A 24392-nucleotide genomic window follows, 5' to 3' on the forward strand; every position below is an offset into this window, starting at 1 on the left:
GTCAGTAACTTCTACGCAGTTGAAGGTATTTCAGACTAGGTACTAAAGGGGTCTGTCGTGCATAATTATGCATGGAATTCGTCCATTCTTATATTTATATAAGCTTTATAAAACTAAATATAACTGTTTTTCTGACCCCCATTTATTTACTGCCATGGGCTTTTTTATTTTTATACATGTATAGTGTTCAATGCTTGTGAATCAAAGATCAGTCTGTATAATGTCACTGTTAAACTTTACAGTATAGAGTAAGACTTGAAACGTATTCTACAATTTTCCTTTTCTCTCCTTTCAGAAAATGAAGTCTTAGAAGAGGGGATAAAGGTGGCTTCCCCAGTCCACTACTCCCCCACCCCCCTTCCCCCTCCTTATCACTCATCCATGAAGAAGTCCCGGGGCATCAGATCCACCATGAACTACTACAGCGACGCCGTCGGCAGCTACCCAGACGACGACATCCGCACCGACTCCTCCACCTACTCCCAGAACTACCCCCCCAGCTACAACAGCTACACCCAAGACTACCACAGCTACCCCACGGCCCCCAGGGACTACCCCATGCGATCGCTCAACAGAGACTACCACAGCTCCAGCAGGGATTCCAACGACAGCCCCAGGAGCTACCAGGGGGACGTCAGGGACTACCAGAACGGCCCCATTCGGTACCAGAACGGCCCCAGGGACTTCCACCAACCCAGGGACTACCGCCACGAACCCCCGGACTACCACAGCGGGATGCGGGAACAACACCACCACCACCACCACCAGGGCAGCCCCAGGAATCGTCACATTGGTGCTAAAGACTACTCAGATGGTGCTAGGGACTACAGCGAGGGTGCTAGGGACTACTCGACGGGGCCGCGGGACTTCAGCAGAAGGCGGGAGCGAGACTACCAGGGCCAGCAACGGTACAGCACGAGCCCCAGGCCGCGGTACAGGACCGCCGAAGACTACCACTACGATTACCGAGGGGGGTACCGCCCGGCTTTGGACTCCGATCCGCGGGACGGCTACACCACGGACGGTAGCGGATCCGGATACCGGGAGGGAAGTATCCGAGGGTACGAGAATTACCGGTATCCGGAAAACGAAGCTCTACTGCCCAGGGACAGGTCGCCGTATACATATCAGGCCAATGGCTCTACATATACCAAAGGTAAGGGAGATTCTCTTTGAACTCCGTAATCTTCTGTAAAGGGAGATTCTCTTTGAACTCTGTAATCTTCTGTAATCTCAACCTTGTGCGTAATAAACAAGTAGCATTTGCTTTAAACACGTTTTAAAAAAATCTGTATAAATTGCAGGGCTGTCGGAGAGCTCGTGCAATCTAAAATCCTTTTGCTTGCATGTTTATTTTTTCTCTGTTTATAAAATTTCAATTTTTAATAAATCGTCGGTAGCTTTTAATCTTAAATTAACTGTCTGAAGGTGGGCGATTTGATGAACAAAAAATAGGAACTAGTATTTGTGTGGAATTATACCAAATATCGTTTTTTTAAGTTTTTCTGAAATGTATATATATATATATATATATATATATATATATATATATATATATATATATATATATATATATATATATATATAATATACATAATACATATGCTTTATATACAGATGAAATGTTTGTATTGAGACATCTTACTGTTTATTTATATTATCTAGGCCTTTGGTAGAACTATATACATATATATATATATATATATATATATATATATATATATATATATATATATATATATATATATATATATATATATTACAATGTGAAATGTTTCTTGTGAAACATCTTGATGTATGGTCGCTGCCAGGAACTTTATTCTGGGATTCGAGTATTGCAAAGTTATTTATCATTTTGAAAGACTTAGTTTATCAAGAGTGCTTGAAATATGATTTATATAATTCCAAAATGAATGGGAATTTTGCAATGCACAGTAGGTCATAGTAATTTTTAATTGCATAATCTTCGATCTCTTTAAAAAGTTATCGTTCAGACAGACCTGTTAAGCTACCTTACGTACAGATTTGTTATCGATAGTTGTTAAAGCACGAACGATTAATTGTTTGAATGAAATAGATATTTGGAAGAGTAGCAGTTGGTTTAGTCTTTGAAATAATATTGCTTTAGAGCAAGTATATGGAGGGGGTCCATTTTGGTTTAGTCAGCGTTCAAATCCGTTCTTTCAGAATAATTCAACGGCCGAAGAAAACGGGGCGATATGGCTAACGAAAGAAATTTTCGTTCACTCTTCCATCGTGAATACCTTTGTGTAAGGGATACCCATTTGTTAATGGGATGCCCTTGAGGAAATTAGGCGAAGTTTTTCAATTACATGTGTAGATATCCTTGTGTAATGGGTATCGACCCTCATAAGTTAATGAATACATTGAGAAAAACCCTGGGTGGATTTTTCGTAGACGGTGTAAATTATCTTTGTGCTTAGAGGCATCAAACTCATCTGTCAATGACACACTTTTTCGAGGTAATTCGACATTTAATTTGGTATTTTGTAAATACAATAAAACTTTCAGCACTTGCCATAGGCTAATGAATTACAAGAGAATAATAGGCACCCAGTTTTTATCGTTATTATATTGTCAAATATCTGAAATATATTGAAAGCTTGTAGACTAGTGTTTGCATGGCTAATGAGGCCTGGGCTATGTATATTTATCGGAAAGCCTATCATGCGTTTCGTTTCTTGCGTTTTAGTTAGCAATGATCAAGGTTTCACATTCATAGAGGCCATTTTGAGATGTTTACATATAATTCTTAAAGATACTGAAACGTTTACCATCCTTGTTACCATCAACAGTAATGATTATTGTGATAGGTTTGGGAATCTCGGCGTTATTGCTGCTTCTAACAATAATAAGTGTTTATGTAGGCAACTTCCGTCATCCGCCATGCAATTGTATAAAAGGAAGTGTTTTTATATAAGATATTCATGATATGTTTTTAAGGTAAAGTGACTAAGAGATACCTAGACACTGTCTTTGGTATTATAGAACGGGATATATTACTGTATATATACATATATATATATATATTATATATATATATATATATATATATATATATATATTATATTTATATATATATATATATATATATATATACATATATATATATATACTGTATATATACATATATATATATAATATATATATAATATATATAAATATATATATATATATATATATATATATATATATATATATATATATATATATATATATATATGAGATTTATTTAAAAAATGTATTGTTGTCTTAAACTTTATTAAGATTGTATTGCTTTTGTAAATTGTAATGCTTGCAGTTACTGCATGAACATACAGGATTTATGTTGCTCATTGTAAAGTAATTCTTCTAAATACGTGTCACTGCTGTCTCTAAATTCACCATTGTAGAACTTTCGCATAAACACCGCTAATTAGTTCACATACATTGCACACATTCAAAGGCTTATGTGATAGCTCTCTCTCTCTCTCTCTCTCTCTCTCTCTCTCTCTCTCTCTCTCTCTCTCTCTCTCTCTCTCTCTCTCTCTCTCTCAACACCCATCCCCAGGCAGGTTCCAAAAATGAGACTGTCGCATTGATTACAAGAAGCATTTTAATAGTGTATTTTTTTCCTTCTCTCACCCATCAGCTGTCTTACGGAAGATTAAAGGTAGGTGGTTTTTGCAATTAGATAAGAACAAGTAAAAAATGCGCCGAAGTTTCTTCGGTGAAATCGAGTTTTCTGTACAACGTATAATGCTGTATGAGCTGCTGTCCACGAAACTTCCAGCCATGGCCCGGTGGTGGCATGTATTGTTGGCGCTTAGCGGTGCCAGACTCACGATCATGACTAACTTTAACCTTAAATAAAATAAAAACTAGTGAGGCTAGAGGGATGCAATTTGGTATGTTTGATGATTTGAGGGTGGATGATCAACATAGCAATTTGCGGCCCTCTAGCCTCAGTAGTTTTGATTTTATTTAAGGTTAAAGTTATCCATAATCGTACTTTGGCAACGATATAGGATAGGCCACCACCGAAAGATAGATCTATTTTCGGTTGCCTTGATTATATACGCTTTCCAGAAAACTCGATTGCGCCGAAGAAACTTCTGCTCATTATTTATTTATTTATCTTTATCCTCCCTTACGATAAGTTATAATCGCCCCTATTAAACGCTACTAGAGCAGACGCCAGTATGTGGCGCAGAATATACATAATTACAGAGTCATCCGTGTAGAAATAACAGCACGGGCAAATTGGCACCAAAGCACGAACGCAATAATATTAATTAAGCCGCGAGTACATTCATGCACGTGACCGCGAAGTCCGGAATCACATTGTTAGTGGATCTAAACAAAAAATATACGACAAGGCTCGGGAGTATCAAACGATCCTCAGTTCGATTGTCATGTTATTAACATAGAAACCTAATTAGTTCGGTCCTCGACAGTTATTATCCTCGGCGTTCATTACGGCAGCTAATGATTGGAGGTAATTAAACCCACGATAAATAAGTTGTATCCGCGCGCAGGCATCCAGAAAATTAATTGGCATAGATTTGGCCTACTGCTGCCTTTTTAGATTGGCGTGCGGTCCATTGGATTGAATGTAGAATTTAGGCCCGAGGTCAAGCACTGGGACTTACGAGGTCATTCAGCGCTGAAACGGAAATTGACAGTGAAAGGTTTGAAAGGTGTAGCAGGAGGAAAACTTCAAAGCAGTTGCACTTTGAATCAGTTGTTAGGAGAGGGTGGAAAGGAAGATGGAAGAAAGAGAATATGAAAGGAGGTACAGTAAAAGGAACGAAAGGGGTAGAGGCCGAAGGCACGCTGCAAGGAACCGTAAGTAATGCCTACAGTGCACCACATGAGGTGCACTGATGACACTACCCCTACGGGGAATGCGCGCCTTGTTGAATGTTGTGCCTGTGTTAGAGAGAGGTTTGGAATAGTTACATTACATGATGGTAATTATTCAACAAGCGGTGCACTGTAGGCATTATTTAAGGTTCTTTGCAGCGTCCCTTCTGCCCCTAGCTGCAACCCCTTTCGTTCCTTTTACTGTACCTCCTTTCATGATCAACATACCAATTTGCAGCCCTCTAGCCTAGGTAGTTTTTAAGATCTGATCTGAGGGCGGACAGAAAAGTGCGGACGGACAGACAAAGCCGGCACAGTAGTTTTCTTTTACAGAAAACTAAAAAGTAGCAAATGAGGTTTAGGTGAAAATACGAAATACAGTACATTCGATAATACGAAGCATAACACTTTCGACATAGTTTTAAATTCAGAAGACCAGAGATCGCAAATCATCAAAGGGCCTGGAATTCTGATTAAAAAAAAAATTGCAGAGTAAAAATAAAAATATTGTACTGTAACCCTGAAAAGTTAAGTAAAAATTGTATGGATGAAATAGTCGGTAACCTGCAATGTAATCAGCTGCAAAGTTTCATCAGAGTCATAAAAAAAATCTATAATAATATAACATAGCCAAATGTACCAGCTTGTGTTTAGGGCATTTTAACTGATTAGTGAGGCTTACCTTTCAAAGGAACTTTTGAGTTGGATGCACTTGATACATGAAAGGAGCCGAGAGATAAAGTGGAGAGAGAGAGATATTGAAGTTAGATGTGATCACTTACTGTAGTGAAAGCCAAACGAAAGTTGCTGTAGAAACATGGTGCTGTACAAACATAATCCTTTTTTGCTTGCAGTGTAGTTCATGTGGATGCAAGCATACATATGCATCCATCTGCCCTTTCTTCAGAAAACTAGAGAATGGATGGGCCAGAACGGGGTGAATATCCATATTTGTTGCAGTGCAGTTCATGTGGATGCAAGCATACATATGCATCCATCTGCCCTTTCTTCAGAAATTTAGAGAAGGGTCGGGCCAGACGGGATGAATATCCATATTTGCTTGCAATGCAGTTCGTGTGGACGCAAGCGCCAGAACGGGGTGAATACCCGTATTTGCTTGCAGTGTAGTTATATGTAGATGCAAGCATGCACATGCATTTGTCTGCCCCACGTAACAACTATGCATCGACTGTGATGATCTATAAACCCTGGTATCCGCATTGTGGAGACAGTGTCATGTACCGAATATATTTATAATCTTCATAAATCAGACAGAACGCTCAAGTGGCCTAAAAAAAAAAAAAGCGACTGGTTTTTAGCGACATTCTCCAACTCCGCATTCCTATTTATTATTATTATGTACACTGTGAACTCGAGAGGAGTAGAAAGCTCTTACTTGCTGCTCTGGCGTTGCCATGAAGATAATTATTGCACAGATGTTGCTTTAGTCCAACTTATTAAAAAGGAAGGTCATCTTTTAAGCTCGTTTCTTTGCGTCCTCAACCCATCCCTCCTCCTCCTCCTCCTCCTCCTCCTCCTCCTCCTCCTCCTCCTCCTCCTCCTCCTCCTCCTCCTCCTCCTCCCCTCCTCCGCACCACCCAGCCACCCACGTTTTACCATTGAGTCAGCTATGACCATGTGTCTCCCAGCGCTTGGCAACAGTGTTCAAACTTTTATTTCCATTTGTATTACTTCGAATAAATCGCACGGCGGAATGTGGTTTTATTTCTCTCTCTCTCTCTCTCTCTCTCTCTCTCTCTCTCTCTCTCTCTCTCTCTCTCTCTCTCTACTAAATTTATGATTCTCTCTCTCTCTCTCTAAATTTATGATTCTCTCTCTCTCTCTCTCTCTCTCTCTCTCTCTCTCTCTCTCTCTAAATTTATGATCTTTTATTTTAGCCGCACAAAGGAACAGGAACGTTGTATTGAACTGGATATAGAATTTAGGCCAAAGGCCAAGCAGTGGGACCTATGAGGTCATTCAGCGCTGAAACGGAAATTGACAGTAAAAGGTCTGAAAGGTGTAACAGGAGGAAAACCTCAAAGCAGTTGCACCATGGATCAATTGTTAGGAGAGGATGGAAAATAAGATGGAAGAAAGAGAATATGAAAGGAGGTACAATAAAAGGAACGAAAGGGATTGCAGCTAGGAACCGAAGGCACGCTGCAAAGAACCTTTAGTAATGCCTACAGTGCACCGCATGAGGTGGACTGACGGCGCTACCCCCCCATGGGTTGTTTTACACGTGTGAGTTCTCCTTTTAGACGGTAGAAGCTTGACATTGAGAGAGAGAGAGAGAGAGAGAGAGAGAGAGAGAGAGAGAGAGAGAGAGAGAGAGGAGGGTCGCATTTTAACTCGTTTGCATAATTAGCCAAACATTCGTGACCCATTAATATGCATTCTCGAACTTTTTCCATTAGATTAACTTTTTCAGATATTCTTTTATAACGGGACATTTTGACAGATTTCAGTGACTTCTTTATTTGATAATGAGACTTTGACTAAATAAACCTTTGATCTGCATTCACGTTACCCTAAAGACAATTTCATTTAATTTTTCGTATGGTAAGACACTACATGAATATATATGTATATATATATATATATATATATATATATATATATATATATATATATATTATATATATATATTTGTATATAATTTTCGAACATGTCTAATAATTTTCTCAAGGCTTGTAAAGACTAGAGAGAGAAAATTATCGTAAGTGCTTAAGTATCTGGAAACGTTAACTTTGAGCCTATAAGGGAAAATGATCCAAACTGCTCAATTAATCTATAAATACTCTCAAGTAAGTCCATTAAGTAAACACTTGTGACCAATGCTGATGCACTGATGGTTGGCTGAGCAAGTGGACGCTGTATATATATATATATATATATATATATATATATATATATATATATATATATATATATATATATATATATATATATATATATATATATATATATATATATATATATATATATATATATATATATATATATATATATAAAACACGAATCTCTCAAAGCATTTATACTCATTCGTTTTGCATTCCAGCTGCAAGAACTTAACCACCCCAGTTATCACCAACTCTTCACACTGCCGAAGCAACTGTCATCAGAAGGGCGGTGGTGTTGATTCTGTTATCTCTTTAAATATTGCACGTTTGATAAGGCGTCGGCTTGGCGACGTTTTTTTTTTTTTTTTTCGTCGAGTTTATATTTGGGGCCCTCAACTGGTCCACATCAAAGCGGGCCTCATTTATCTGTCGTAACAGTTTGTCATATTTTCCTCGAGTGGCACCTGATTTCAATAAATATGTTTCGAATTTCGTGTTGAATGTCCCAAGGTTTTCATATATATATTTTATATATATATATGTGTGTGTATGCTTGTATTAGTTTTACGGCAATTTATTGAATAGTTCGGTTGCCGCTAGCTTCAAATAATTGCTCTACATTGGATAATTATAATATTATTCAGTAAAGTTTACCATCTGCGAGGCAAGAAAAACAACCTATCATGTAATGTTTGATTTCGTATATATGTATATATATATATATATATATATATATATATATATATATATATATATATATATATATATATATGTGTGTGTGTGTGTGTGTGTGTGTGTGTGTGTGTGTGTGTTATTTCATTTAATACCTTAGTTATTTTGAATAAAAGTGGTTACTACTTTGTATTGCGAAGTATATAAATCTCAAGTTTTGATATTTTTAAATCGTATCACAAATTTAAAATTAAAACGAAGGAAGAGCAAAAAGTATCGTCACTATTAATCCATTCTGCGAGTAAATATTATAAAGACACTCATACGTTACTGTTTTATATGCAGCCTTTAGAATCTATCACACCCCCTCGCGTCCATTCAAAAAATACACAATCTCGGGGTTGGAAAGACATCCCTTGTTATTGAGATAAACAAACCGGTCCTGGAAGAAGCCCCCCACCAGTACGCCCATGCACGTGCGGTTCTTCTTCTACAGCTGTTTCTGGCGGATGCCACGTCGTGTTTGAATGTCAGCCTCGCCGGGTGTTCGATCTTCAAACGGATTTATCTTAAACTGGTGTCAAGCTGCTAGCAAGGCTATTGTTATTCACAGTCTGATATGAATAAGTTATCAGTAAGCATCGACAGTGTTAATGTGGGGTATACGGTTTAAGAGTTCTGTGAGTGTGTGTGTGTGTGTGTTCGTGTGTGCGTGAAGGGAACAGTGGAAACACTCCCGGTTTACACATCGGTTAAACTTAGAGTGGAGTCACTCTAAGCCAGTGTTGGTGTAGTTGTGAGTGAGGTGGGATGTTCCCGCTAGTTGCTCCATTGGAAGTGTGCTAATTGTTGCCACGTTTTGGATGAAAACCATCGTGAATAACTTTCCTATATTGTCGTTTACTTGCGTTTGGGACATTTGATGAATGACACCTCGATTTGTGGATTGTGTGCTAAAGCGACCCACCGGTGTGTGTACCTGCGGTAGCTAAGGAGAAATAAATATTTTCGTGGATTTTGCCAATTTTCAGCGGTTGGTGATACATTGCATTCATCGCAATGGGACGAAGAGGATTTTATGATGTGCAAGGAAGTGGTAAGTTTAGTTAAAAACATTTTAATCTGTAGTTTTCTTAGTGCACTAACACCTGATGTATAGAATTTTTTTAGGGAGTTTGAGAAAAGTTTTGGGAACGGGCCTCTCTCTCTCTAGCAAGTTTTGAAACAGGGTGCGCCGTGTCAGAAGTTTTCAGAGCGTCTCATTGTAAACTTTGTAAAGCATTGTTCTTGTTCGTTTTAGAAATTGGTGCGAAGTGGTGATAACTGAAATGGTTTGGGGGGAAGCTGGGAAGTTAAATATATGGCTAATTGTAGATAAACTTTGGCTTATACCCAGGCAAACTTTTCATATTTTTTGCACTGAAGTTTGTCGAAAATCGTGTGAACTTAGGCCAGTTTTAGCCCAGCTTTCTGTATGTAAAAATGTTCCTGTAGAGACGAGAAACTAATCAGAATAAGGTTCTTTCAAATGTTTGGTCAGTTCTGGCAGCCAAACATTCTGTGAGTGCGGAATAACTAATTTTTTCTGGTTATCTTGTTTATTTATATCTCCTAATTATTTTAATTACATTTGGTTTAGCATTACTTTTGAATTTTTTAGAGACTATACCTGACTGGTAACTGGTTATGTTTTTTTTTTTTTTGGTAGCTGATTGTGTGAATTTGTTTAGAAATAATTGTTTATCCATTATGGGTTTTGTTTGGCCTACCAAAGCTATGACTTTTTTCAGAAAAAAATAAAATTTAAGTATGTTAAAAGTGACAAAGATTGTTTTGATATCTAGTGATTGTACTGTAATTTGGGCTTAGACCCAACCTTTTTCTGCTAATTGGCGTTGTTACATTGTTTTTGTCGTAAATACACAGCAGTTGCCATGGTAACACGAATTAGGTTTAGGGCGAGGACTGTTAATAACTAGCATTCCACAGATTAGTACAGTTAGCCTTCTGAGAGGGATTAAAGCAAAACAGTTTGCCCAGTGTTTACATTGGTGCTCTAAACATAGAATTCTTTTTTAAACGGTAAGTTGAATGACTTGGGGGGAGGGGTCAGTATTAATTTTTTTTATTATGCCTGTTGATGTAATATATCAGTTATTTAAAATCGAAAGGTCATTCTCTTGTTAATTTGACACGTTCATTTAGAAATGTAGAGGTCTGGGACTTAAGCTTTGGGTTAGATGTCCTCTGAATAGGACCAACATGTTTAAAAGAATTCAGGTACTCCATGGCCCTGACACATTTCATGTAGCGCTTGTCAAATCATTACCGTGAAGAAATTTTGTGATGTTAAGAAGAAAAATAAGATGGTTAAAGGACAGTTTTCTCAACAGGATTTTAGGTCCTAAATTTAACCGCAACAAGACGAAACTCTTTTCTTTTCTTATTAAGTTCTAAGTTCAGCGCTTTCAGTTTGTTTTCGTTGGGGCAAAACTATTGTTGACTTTGTACGTGGAAGGAGCTATATTTAGCTTCATCGTTTAGTTTAATGTTTATTTGCATTCATGCTCGATTTATGACCATTTTCATCATCAGTTCGCATTGTGGTGTTGTGATGTAATCCAGCGGAAAATCTTCGTTTGTTTTCTCTGTAAGTAAATACCTCCCAGGATAGAATTTCATGTGACAGGTCGCTGGTGTAATTTATCTGAGACAAAAGTTGCCACTTGGCTTCTCGTTGTATCCATCTACTGTCGGTTTCAGAGAAAGCAACAAGTCTTCACTGGGCGGGTCTCTTGGTGCGGGATTTGATGGTCCCACACCCCCTTCCGTGGGGTGGGCTATAGAAAGTGCCGGGTAGGGAAAGGGGATAGCGGCGGAGAGGGAGATTATTGGAGTGGCGGAGGTTGCCTGGTTGGTAACCTTGGTGGTGTTTAGAGTGTTGGGAGGGCATGGGAATAAGTTTAGGGTATGCCAAGCTTAGGAAATGCTCCTTTTGCCTGCCGTATTTGCACGAAGGTTGGAGGAGAAGCTGTCGTGTGCTCTTAATTGCAAGATTGGCCAGGATATATAATCCTTTAGAGGAGTTTGTGTCTTGAGCGTAGGATGGATTTTTGGGCATCCCTCGTGGGGTAGTAGGCTGCTTTGACTTGTTTAATTGCGGGTTGGCCCCTTATCCGGTGTCCCACGGCTTCTGTGGTTTGGGTTTCCAATTTTTCAGCATGACACATGTCTTTGTTCCTCGGCGAGAGACTTTTTGATGGAGTGGTAGACTTTTGAAGCGTCGGAATTGTCTGTGCGTTGTATAGGCCTATGTGAAATGTTTTTGTAAGAATAAGTTTCGTTGGCATTTCATTAACCTTTAATGTAAAAATAAAGGTTGCTATTTGTTTTTGTGCTTCTCAAACCTCATGAATAGGACTAATATCAACTCACGGTGAATCGGAGTGTGTTAAGTTGTACTCCATTCTCTGAACTGTGTACCGTACTTGTACCGTAATCGAGTGGCGTGGTAGTCGCTATTATGGCGATGAGATAGGGGAAGGGTGGGTTGGTGACCAAAGAACGGAAAACATGAGTATAAAGACGCTTTTGTGTAGCCCCAAAGTAGCCCACTCTTAATATTCCAACCGAATCTCATTGTCATGGTCCTGGGGTCGACTCGGGACTCAGGCGCGAGCATCGCCAGGGCTGAGATGATTATCATCCATGATTTTCTTTCTTTCATTTTTTTGTTTGGTTGTCTTTTTGGCGTCCTGTGCGATTGATTTCTGTTTGTGTGTGTATGTGTGTATTTGTTTTGCCTTTGGTATCTAAACATATGTTTGTGGTAAATAGGCCTACACGGAAAATTCTGCTTCTTAAATATTTGTTTGGTCACTCGATAGGCCTATGTTGTATTAATTCCTGTGGTGGGTTTTCTATACTTTCTTTTCATGTATTACTTGTTATACATTTCCTATGACCAACACCTGCTCGTCCTCGCATCCTAAAAGCATAATTTCCTAATAACCCCATCCTTAGTATTCTTTGTTGACTATACTGTCTGGAATACACAATGATTTTCTGGGATATCGTGATGTTTTCTAATTGGCATTGTGGATGATGAGAGCATGTGTTCATTTAACCAGGGGTGCTCGCGCACCTAGGGGCTGCTAACCGTTTCCTAAGGGGTGCGAGGATGCCTATGGATAATTAAAGCAAAATATATTTTTGAATACGCATGTTATTTTTTAGCAATAAAATAAATTATTATTATTATTATTATTATTATTATTATTATTATTATTATTATATATATAACCTTTTTTATTGCAGCAATTTTGGGGGTGCGAGAACTGACTGCTGATTTGAAAGGGGCGCATACATTGAAAAAAATTGAGAACCACTGATTTAGCCTAATAACATTTTTTCCATAAATTTTATGTCTTCTTAGAAGATATATAGCCGAAGTTATTCGGGTATGCTGTGTTTTTTTTTTTTTTTTTTTTGGTGGACGGGCCATACATTTTTTTGAGCATGGTAGCTTAAATTCTTTGGTACCCAAACAAGAAGCATTACGTTTGGGATTATTTATGTATACGTGCTGACTGGCGGAGCAATTGGTTATTTCTCTAATAGACCTATCTTGTATTATATGTGTAGGCTGATGCGAGACCTATCATTGGCATTGTACGTGTAGGCCGATGCGACAGACAAGCAGGTGCCATTGTAAAATTTCACATTATTCAATTTCTTGTAAGACAGAATGAGCCACACGGCACTGAAGACTGAAACAAGATGCTTGGTGAAATAATCACCCCGTCTGGCTATATGTATATTGGAAATTTAATTATATCCCGATACCTTACGATATTAATCATGTCAGTGATAACGAGGTTAGGCGTAAGAAATTATATAGAGTTTAGGCCTAATCAGTGTTTGGAATCTATACAAGCAACATGAATGCCGAGTTAATTTTGAAGCATATAAGTCATGAGGACTTCGATTTTGAGCAGGTAAAATAAGTGCATGTAACCACAGCATTTTATGTTGCGGTTTTTCTTGTTAGACCCATAGAATGCGGCAAGAAGTATAATACTATCCTTATTTTTCGTTTTTGCATTTGTGTGCTGGACAAGAGCTCTTCATGTTAAGTGAACCCAATTTGGTAGAAAATACGAGAATTATAATGTTACAACCATTATGTCTGGCAAAAGGGGAAGCATTAATTAGTTCATGTAACTCTGATAGGGGGAAGAGATAAGGAATAGACAGGATTTCTGAATACGACGATTGGTATCACAGTGAATTCAAGAAATTGCAAAGCTTTGAATGGGTGAATTAAAAAAAAATGGCAATACTGATGAATACTTTAAATAGGCAATAGCAGCAAATAGACTTATCATTGGGTGCAAATGTTAAGGTCTTGGTCTATTGGGATACTAGCTGTTGGTGAAACATGTCTTAGTAATGGCTTTGAAGTGACTCCTCCCATATATAGATTATATTTTCACAGTCCCAGAGAGAGAGAGAGGGTAGGTTGGGGGAGGAAAAGGACTTTTGAGTTCTCAACAGCTGTTCGCATCTTAAAATTCTAAAGAGAATCCGGTTAACTAGTTTTGAATATATTGAGTTAAGATTCAGATATACTTATAGTGTCTAATAGATTTGTTGGTGGTACATCTCCACGATCAAGCGTTAATGCTTTTATAGATGAATTTGGTATACACATAGAAGTGATTGACGTGGTATTGATAAAACAAAACATCATTTAAGAACAGCTGGAATTTCTTTCTGAAATATTTAAATTATTTTTAAAATTAAGATATAAATATTCCTTCTGGCTGATGTCTTAGAAATATATAACATTAACTTGTTTGTGAATGCGTTTCAATTACGCCAAGCCCAAGTGTTTGAGATGCGTGTTACTGAGAAATGTAATCGCATTTTAGTCCTTTTGGTATAAAGTGGTCGTGGATTACTCTTATTGAACGTTTGGTAAGCTTTTCATGCTGAAGATAATGCATGCTGATAATTATTTGAATACTATAATGAGTTTTCTCTGTATGGGTCTAAATCCATTAGGCTTACGGTCCATTTCCGTATACACCAGCAATTACTGGTAGGGTGAATTGTTATTACAGCCGTCCCTATCGCCACAAAAATGTGTTTGTCATGACTGACGGACTTGTTACGGCTTCCAATCGATTCTCTTTGTAAACAATCGACATTCTCACTAGGCTTAACTGGCCATGCTGCTGTGTTTACAGACGCTGTGCGGGTGGAAAGCTTTAACGTTACATTCGTGACATCGCAATTGCCTTATTGGGATTTGGGAGAGAAAAGAGGCAGAAATTTCCAATCATTTGGATTGCAAGGATTCTTCGTGGCTCTTTGAATGTCAAGGGGAGAAAAAGAGTCGCACGTGGGAAAGGGAAATTGCTCCATTCTACGTGCTTCGTTTTGTTCCCAGTCGATTATTTATTTTTTCTTTATTTAATTTTTCCAACTGTTGTTGATATCTCATGGTCATGAGTATGCTATTGCATGGGTTATGATTTGTTACTTTATGGTTTGGAGATGTTGCTTTTAGGCCTATGTTCACTGTGGCCATCCCTGTTTCTTGTGCTTTTAATGAGAAAAAGATTGTTGCTTTTAGGCCTATGTTTACATCGCCATTCTTATTTCTTGTGGTTTTAATAAGAAAGTTGTTGCTTTTAGGCCTATGTTCACTATGGCCATTCCTATTTCTTGTGACTTTGATAAGAAATCGTCTCCATTGCAAAACCCACAAATAATCTTTTAGACCAATACAGTAGTTGCAAGTAAAGTTCTATTTTTGTTGCAATATTTTGTGGTGTTTTTCGTCACTATTATAAAAGCGAAATGTTTTGTATAATCCATGTTTACACGAGTGCTATGTAAACGTGAGAAATGAGTGACCACATAACAACCGATGCTTCGGAGATGTGGCTCAGTCGTGCTTGTGCGTTCCCGCCAAGTCTTAAATCTCCCTCCCCGCTCCATTTCCGTAATTCAAGCAGGAATACCTTAATATAGCTGCATTAATGTAGGCTTAAGTTAACTTTGTTGTTAAAAAATTTATAATTTTTTTGTGTGGGGGTGGGAATGAATTTTGCTGATCAAAAAAAAATCTTTTTTTGGGGGGTGTCGGTTATTCCTCTCTCTCTCTCTCTCTCTCTCTCTCTCTCTCTCTCTCTCTCTCTCTCTCTCTCTCTCTCTCCAGAGTGACGAGCCGTAGACTAGGATGCTTATCAGCGTAACTGATATATGTGTGTGACACTCAAGGTGGTGGAGAATATAAGTAATAACCCAAAATTTGCCCTTATCGAACGAGCGTAAACATTGAAAACTGAAGAGGGAAATTGGCCCACTTTTACGGTTAATGGTTAATGGATCCATTATCATATCACCGGAAATCATTTTGTGAATGCCCATCGGAGCGGCGGTACTCACCCGTATATTCGACCCCAGATCGGAAGTATTAGTTTGCGATCCATAATAGGTATAAGAGATAACTAGGCCTACGTATATCCCTAAACCACAGATGATTGAATTTGTAGAAGAAATGACGCTAGAGAGAATCTCTCTCTCTCTCTCTCTCTCTCTCTCTCTCTCTCTCTCTCTCTCTCTCTCGAAGTGAAAGCTTTCCTGCTGCTTGTGGAGAAAACCCTCTCCGCATTGCATGGTTTTCACCCCGTGTAGCCTAATGGTCGACGGCATGAATGATAATTATGCGCCGGCGCAATTAATCTGATGGTTGCGGCGGGAGGAAATTCCTCACGGTCCCTTTCTTTGAAATCTGTAGTGCCCAGATGCCCAGATGACCACCGTGGAAGCTGCATGGATGCTGGGGGTGGGGTGGGGTGGGAGGTGGTGTTAGTAAAGGTTAACTTTTTGTGGATGGGCGATCGATAAGCTTATATCTGACTGTCGTTTTGTATTGATTCATAATGTATTATTATTATTATTATTATTATTATTATTATTATTATTAGGAAGAAGAAAGATGAGATGAAGGGAAATACAGAAAGAAGAGATCGCACTCTTTATTAAATAAGAAAAAATAAATTCATAAATTAACAAATAGATAAAAATGTATTGAAATGCAAGGAGAATAATATTGGGGTAGCAATGCATTGCACCTTCTCTTGAACCTCTGAAATTCCAATTGCACAAATCCTCTGGGAGGCTGTTCCACAGTCTAACGGTGTGAGGGATAAAGGACCTCTGGAACTGAGATATTGTAAGGTTAAATAATGACTATTTCCAGTTTTATTTTAAATTTTTATTTATTTAATTTAGTGTGAGAGAATAAAGTCTTGTTCACGTTTCCAAGTTTGTCTTGCCTTGGATGAACACAAGCCTTGCTTTCATGTTTGGTGGTCTTTGAGAAAGATGAGTCATCATATTTGGAGTGGCATCGTAAGTCAGTCTCTCTCTCTCTCTCTCTCTCTCTCTCTCTCTCTCTCTCTCTCTCTCTCTCTCTCTCTCTCTCTTGGTGTGTAAGCTATGTGTTTTACAGTGTGTATAAATACAGTATGTAAATTATATATATATATATATATATATATATATATATATATATATATATATATATATATATATATATATATATATAGGCCTATATACATATATACATATATGTATATGAATATTTATATATATATATATATATATATATATATATATATATATATATATATATATATATATATATATCTGCTATGCATGCCTTTGTTCCTGTAAATAGATCTTTTAGTTCGGATAACAATTAAAACTATCTCATCAAGCATCCTGGTACCCTCAGAATTCCCTCTGTCATGGCCAAAGATTATCAGGGACTTAGGCTAGTCTCTCGCATATCCTATTACTACCTATATATTGAGAGGTTCAGGAACACGGGGCATAAAATTACGGAGATTTACGACCGGATTTCCGTAGGCCTATCTCCAGCGGGAGAAGGCTCGGCGGAGTAACAGCAGGAAGTGGATTTGTAGTTTAGTCTATCTCGGGAAGATGTGGCGGTAATGGGGCATGTTTCAGCGTATTCCAGAGGTAGAGTGTATTTGATTATTAAGGGGTGTTTGTTTCTGTTGCTCATATATATATATATATATATATATATATATATATATATATATATATATATATATATATATATATATATATGTATGTATATGTGTTTATAATTATAATGTTTGTGTATATATATACATGTATATACAATTTATATATGTATATATATAAACATATATATTCAGTATATATATATATATAATTAAACACATGTATATATATAAACATTATATATACATTATATATATGTATATATATATGTGTATATGTATAAACAGTATGTGTATGTGCATGCGTGTATGCGTTTGTACATATGTATTTATATATAATAATCCATTATCCATTATTAGTTAAAGATTTCCCATTACCACAGCTATCCAGTACCACTAGCCGATGCAAAAATTACTTTCTAGTTTCATAATATTATACAAAACTGCAACCTTGTGGCCAGCCAGGTTTTTTTTTTTTCTGTCAGACTGAAAGCAATGCTTTTGTGCCAGACTGACAGACTGACAGACAGACAGGCGGGTCGATGCGGACGTTTTATGTTAAAACCCCAGGACCCGCTGTTAAACCGTCAGCTTTAAAAGCTGTTTTAAGCCTCGTATACAACCGTTGTCGCTGGATCTCCTTCTGTCCCGTTTCGTATCAGTGAGAGAGAGAGAGAGAGAGAGACTTTGTTATATTTATAAGGCACTTTTGTGATTGTGGTGATAGGATTACTATTGGGTTTGAAAGGAAAGTTTTTTTTTTTTGCATGGGTTTATGATTTGACAGAGAGTTGTTTTTTATTTTATTTTATTTTATTGGCCAGTTGAAATGGAGAGAGTTGGTTTCTGCATTGAGTTAGGTTAACCTAGTTTTGCCAGTTATGTATATATATAGCCTATGTATATATATATAATATATATATATATATATATTATAATATATTATATATATATATATATATATATATATATATATATATATATATATATATATAATTATATATATATATATATAATATAATATATATAATTATAATTAATATAGATATGCATAATATAATATATATAATGTATATATATTTATATATATATATATATATATATATATATATATATATATATATATATATATATATATATATTATAGTATTATTCTTAAGGAAATTGCGTATGTATTGTTCTCACTATGCAGGTATCAGATATAACATTCATTTACACTGTACGGATCAAGTTTTGAGATACGAATTCAACTTGTACCATATTGACATTTCAAAGTCAGACATTTAAAATGAAAGAATTCGGAATGACGCCAAATGCCAAGAGAACTTTCTCCCAGATGTATTGCATTAAAACACATTCGTCTCCTATTTTCTGATGCCGAGTCCTGGGAACGGTTCTGAAATTTATGTCACGGGATTTGCTCTATTCCTGGACAGTTATAAACGTTTGAAAAGGCCTTTGTGATTTTATCGAATGCTCTTTTGAATTTGAATGACGCATTGTACTTATTTTTTTTATGCATTTGATGAGCGCTCGTGATATGAGGTTACGTTTTATTGACCCGAATAGTGTTTGCAAATCTTGGTTAAACATGGCTAGGTTATGTTTTCAAATGTAATGTGTGTGTGTGTTTGTTTTTGTTTATTTTCAAGCATGAAGCATGCGAGTAACTTCATTGCTCAGGTTATGTTTCCAAATATGAAATGATGTGTGTTTTATTTATTTTCAAGCATGAAGTATGAGAGTTTGCTTGTAATTTTTTGGTAATAACCGCGTTGTTCAGGTTATGTTTTCAAATATGAAACGTGTGAGTGTGTTTTGTTTTGTTTATTTGCAAGCATGAAATATTTAAGTTTGCTTGTCCTTTTTATTTTCAAGCATGAAATATGTAAGTTTGCTTGTCATTTTATTTTCAAGCATGAAATATGAAAGTTTGCTTGTCATTTTTAATTGTGAAAGATGTAAGTTTGCTTGTCATTTTATTTTCAAGCGAGAAAGATGTAAGATTGCGTGTCATTTTACTTTCAAGCGTGAAAGATGTAAGTTTGCGTGTCATTTTATTTTCAAGCGTGAAAGATGTAAGTTTGGTTGCCATTTTGGTTAATAACTTCATTGTCAGGTTATGTTTTCGAATATGAAATATGTAAGTTTTCTTGTCATTTTATTTTCAAGCATGAAAGATGTAATTTTGCTTGTCATTTTGGCTAATCACTTCATCGTTCAGCATATGTTTTCAAATAGTAAATATGTAAGTTTGCTTGTCATTTTATTTTCAAGCATGAAATATATAAGTTTGCTTATACCGAGACCAACAAAAGATAGATCTATTTTCGGTGGCCTTGATTATTTGCTGTACAGAAAACTAGATTGCCCCGAAGAAACTTCGGCGCTTTTTTTTTTTACTTTTCTTCTTTTTATTTAGGCTGGAGCATGAACACGAAGCTTTAATGATATTTTGAAAAATCCCGGATAAAACTCGACTGAAAAACGCGCCTGTCAAAATGCGGAATGATTCCCGAAACCTGTTTTGTTGAATTCAACGCATTCTGAATGTAAATAGATCAATGGGAAAGTGTACTGTGTGCCCAGGCTATATCCCTTTTTATGCTTTTTCATTGATACTAAATGGCCGATTCAATAATGCTAAATAGGCGATAGACAGGTTAGTTATTGAGCCATTAAATCCTTTTTTTTTTTTGTAGACTAAATAGGTTTTATGAGGAACGGAATATAGTGATTTTAAAAGCAGCAAATTGGAGTAATATACATGATTGGTTTTTATGATTTTTTTGTGAAGTAAAAATTACATTCAGTTCATGCTTCAGAGAAATAGTCTTTATAATATCTGTGAAGTAAAAAGTATTTATTTCTGTTACTAATCTTATTATAAATATTTCTTGAGCAAAGGTCAAAAGAAAAGGCATTCACAAATTCATTTTCACATCTTAAGAATTAAGAAAAGTTGCAAAAGGACAAGAAGAAGGGAAGGAAGGAAAATGAACGATTGCCCAGCTAAGCAAATTATAAATTTATCTCTGTGAGAATACAGATTTTTTATAAAATATTTTAAAAAATGAAAAGAAAGTGGGGGAATGCATACTATTTGTTCTCGCGGGTAGGCAGGCCTACGAGGCAAGGGGAGGAAGATACATTATATTGAATTCCTCTTGTGTTGGGATGCTTGTGTTGATGGGGGACGAACTTTGGGCCTGGAGGGACGGCGGAAGTTGAGAAAGTGATTTAGGAAGGAAAAGGAAACTCGGTGATATTGCAGCCATCGTCAGTGGCACAGTTGGGCGCGTTGCTCTTCTCTCTCTCTCTCTCTCTCTCTCTCTCTCTCTCTCTCTCTCTCTCTCTCTCTCTCTCTCTCTCTCTCTCTCACAGATGTTGCGACGCCAGTTTTACTAACTATAAGTCAGTTTCTCTCTCTCTCCCTCTCTCTCTCTCTCACGGATGTAATAATGTCACTGTACCTCAGTTGTGCACTATAGGGATTTTTAAAGTCTGTTTCCGGGGTTAGTGCCATCAGTCCACCTCATGCGGTGCACTGTAGGCAATACCAAAGGTTCTTTGCAGCGTCCCTTCGGCCCCTAGTTGCAACCCCCTTCATTCCTTTTACTGTACCTCCATTCATATTTTTTCTTCCATCTTGCTTTCCACCCTCTCCTAACAATTATTTCAAATTGCAACTTCTTTGAGGTTTTCCTCGTGTTACACCTTTCAAACCTCCTACTCTCACTTTCCTTTCCAGCGATGAATGACCTCTTAGGTCCCAGTGCTTGACCTTTGGCTTAAACTATTTTCCATTCCTATATTCCCATATACTTTCGTCTTTTTCAATTTTTTTCCTCTAAAACATGTGGCTTGTGGAGTAAGATCATGAATGCTTTCTGTTATGTTTGAACAGACCGTGTGATGTATTTGTAACAAGTAAAAAATGCGCCGAAGTCTCTTCGGCGCTATCGAGTTCTCTGCACAGTGTATAATCAAGGCCACCGAAAATAGATCTATCTTTCGGTGGTCTCGGTATAATGCTGTATGAGCCGCGCCCCATGAAACTTTAACCATTGCCCGGTGGTGGCCTTTCCTATATCGTTGCCAGGAGGACTGATCATTGCTAACTTCAACTTTAAATAAAATTAAAACTAATGAGGCTAGAGGGATGCAATTTGGTATGTTTGATGATTGGAGGGTGGATGATCAACCTTCCAATTTGCAGCCGTCTAGCCTCAGTAGTTTTTAAGTTCTGAGGACGGACAGAAAAAAGTCTCACTGTTGAATGACGGCGTAAATTGAATGCGTTAGAACTGTTGTGCGTCAACTAAAATGAAAAACGTTAAGCTATTTTCGGTTTCAATTTTTTGGGGGCGAGGGGTCAGAGGCTAACCATACAAGGAACTTCCCCTTACGTACTCAGGGACTGAAGTAAAAAAAAAAAAAAAAAGGTGACCGGGATAGAATTAAATTTGAAAAACATTGGTGCCCAACTTGAAGGAAGCAAAAGTTCTATTTTTTTTTTTCACTTGCTGAATGGCTTTAGAAGTCTGCAAAGAAAATTTAAATTAATTAACTAATTCTGTCTGCTGAAAGGAAGTAGCTTTAGAGAGAAAATGAAGGAAATTAGTTATACAATGTAAAGGAAAAAGGATTTTGTATGTAGAAAGGATAATGCACGGCTTCAGGCTAACATCCTTTGAGAAGGAAAGCAAAAAAGAAATAGAGGGGTCTTGCAGCACGTGAATGTATATCTTTATTTTTGTTTTGTATATATTTTTTGGAGGGTGGGTATGTCGCCGAGGTCGCAATGAATAAATTCCTTTTGTCCCGGAATGTTTTCGTTGGTAGGACAAAAAGGTTTGAGCCTCGGAGGATGATAGCTGGAGGGCGAAAAGGGGGTGGGAAGTAATATGTAAAAACAAAAATAAAACAAGTAAAAAATGCGCTGGAATTTCTTCGGCGCGATCGAGTTTTCTGTACAGCCGCTACGGCGTATAATCAACGTCACCGAAAATAGATTTATCTTTAGGTGGTCTCGGTATAATGCTATGAGCCGTGGCTTATGAAACTTTAACCTTGGTCCTGTGGTGGCCTGTTCTATATCATTGCCAGAAGCATGATTATGGCTAAATTTAACCATAAATAAAATGAAAACTATTGAGGCTAGACGGCTGCGATTTGGTATATTTGATGATTGGAGGGTGGATGATCAACATGCCAATTTGCAGCCCTCTAGCCTCGGTTGTTTTTAAGATCTGAGGGCGGACAGAAAAAGTGCGGACGGACAGACAAAGCCGGCACAACAGATTTCTTTTACAGGAAACTAAAGTAATATGGTGACATTTTTTGTTTACTCAGAATATCTTTCAAATATGAAATGGATCTTGCTTTTCCGAGGATACTCTCTCTCTCTCTCTCTCTCTCTCTCTCTCTCTCTCTCTCTCTCTCTCTCTCTCTCTCTCTCTCTCTTTTAGGCTTATGACTGTAGCTGCGGAGAGCAACACAAACAAACAAGGCAGGGAAAATTGGAGAAGAAAAATCCTTCACGAAAGTTTTCCCCCCCAGAGTTGATGTACAACTCAGGCCGTGGGGAATCTCTCTCCTTTCTGTATACAAACTCCCTTTTCATTTACTCTGCACAACTAATTTCCTTCATTTCCTCTATGAATCTACTTCCTTTCAGCCGACAGAATGAGTTAATTAGTTTAAATGAGGATGTTTATCATTCAGTCTTTCAAAAGATCGAGAAATAGTTCGGCCTATGGGAGACTAATTTCCTTCATTTTTCTCTATGGGTCTATTTCCTTTAAGCCGGCGTGTATTAGTTTAAATCAAGATGCTTATTATTCACTCTGTGTAAAGAGAGAGAGAGAGTAAAAAAAAAACTATTATATTTCATTCAAAGCAAAAGGCATACCTAGGCCTAAGATATGGCTGTGTGGGAGTTATTACAACCGTTTATCTAGAAAGTGTTTCAATAAAGTATCCTGAGAGATCAGTTTAAAATTCACTCGCTCGCTACGTTTCAGACCCTTATGGGTAAAATATGTTCCTCGGAGATAAATTTATTCACTGTTTTAGACCTTTATGGTTGAAATAGGTTCCTCAGAGATAGGTCTATTCAGTTCTAAATTTCCCTTATCGTCCAGTCCCCGAACCTTTTATGCGTCATGGAATTGCCTCATTAGGGCCATACCTTTGCTAGTCAGAAAAGTCTGCGACGGTAGATGGGGTTTTTATCGCAGGTTTTTTACTGTTGGCAGGACTTGTCACCGGTTTTAGATGCGATTTTTCCCCGAATTTTTTTCATATTGTCATCTATATTACTCCAACTACAGTCGGCGGAAAGGCTGTAACCAAGTTTATGGCTTGGTGGGAGTGCGTTTGGTTCTTTTTAGTTTTCTGTAAGAGAAAATTATTGTGCCGGCTTTGTCTGTCCGCCCTCAGATCTTAAAAACCTCTGAGGTTAGAGGGCTGCAACTTGGTATGTTGATCATCCACCCTTCAATCATCAAACTTACCAAATTGCAGCCCTCTAGCGTGAGTAGCTTTTATTTTATTTAAGGTTAAATTTAGCCATAATCGTGCGTCTGGCAATGCTATAGGACAGGCCACCACCGGGCGTGGCTGAAAGCTTTATAGGCCACGGCTCATATAGCATTATACACTGTATACAGAAAACTCGATTGCGCCGAAGAAACTTCGGGGCATTTTTTACTTGTTTTGTCTAAAATTGCTTTGGACAATAGAAAATCTGATTCTTAGATTTTACGATTTAGATTTTTATGTCAAGAAGCCTTACTGGAGTACAATAGATTATATACCAACAGCCTTTAAAGGTCTGTGTAGATATCCACGTGGTGCACTGTAGGCATTACTTAAGGTTCTTTGCAGCGTCAGTTCGGCCCAAGCTACAACCTCTTTCATTCCTTTTACTGTA

General features: G+C 37.3%; 1 protein-coding gene across 4 annotated transcripts in view; it reads left to right on the forward strand.

Annotated features, from left to right (window-relative positions):
• Window positions 1–24392, forward strand: part of Ent2 (Equilibrative nucleoside transporter 2) — a 911561-nt gene that overhangs the window by 475194 nt on the left and 411975 nt on the right. For 3 of the 4 annotated variants that reach the window (XM_067124916.1, XM_067124915.1, XM_067124917.1), the window contains one exon: window positions 296–1156. In XM_067124916.1, the coding sequence (XP_066981017.1) occupies window positions 382–1156 (775 nt within the window). In that variant the 5' untranslated portion in view covers window positions 296–381. Of the gene's footprint in view, window positions 1–295; window positions 1157–3652; window positions 3674–24392 lie in introns of all 4 variants that reach the window. The other variant, XM_067124914.1, reaches the window with a different exon arrangement.

The sequence above is a fragment of the Macrobrachium rosenbergii genome, chromosome 22 (assembly GCF_040412425.1).
Source record: "Macrobrachium rosenbergii isolate ZJJX-2024 chromosome 22, ASM4041242v1, whole genome shotgun sequence".
In the NCBI taxonomy this organism is placed as follows: Eukaryota; Metazoa; Arthropoda; class Malacostraca; order Decapoda; family Palaemonidae; genus Macrobrachium; species Macrobrachium rosenbergii.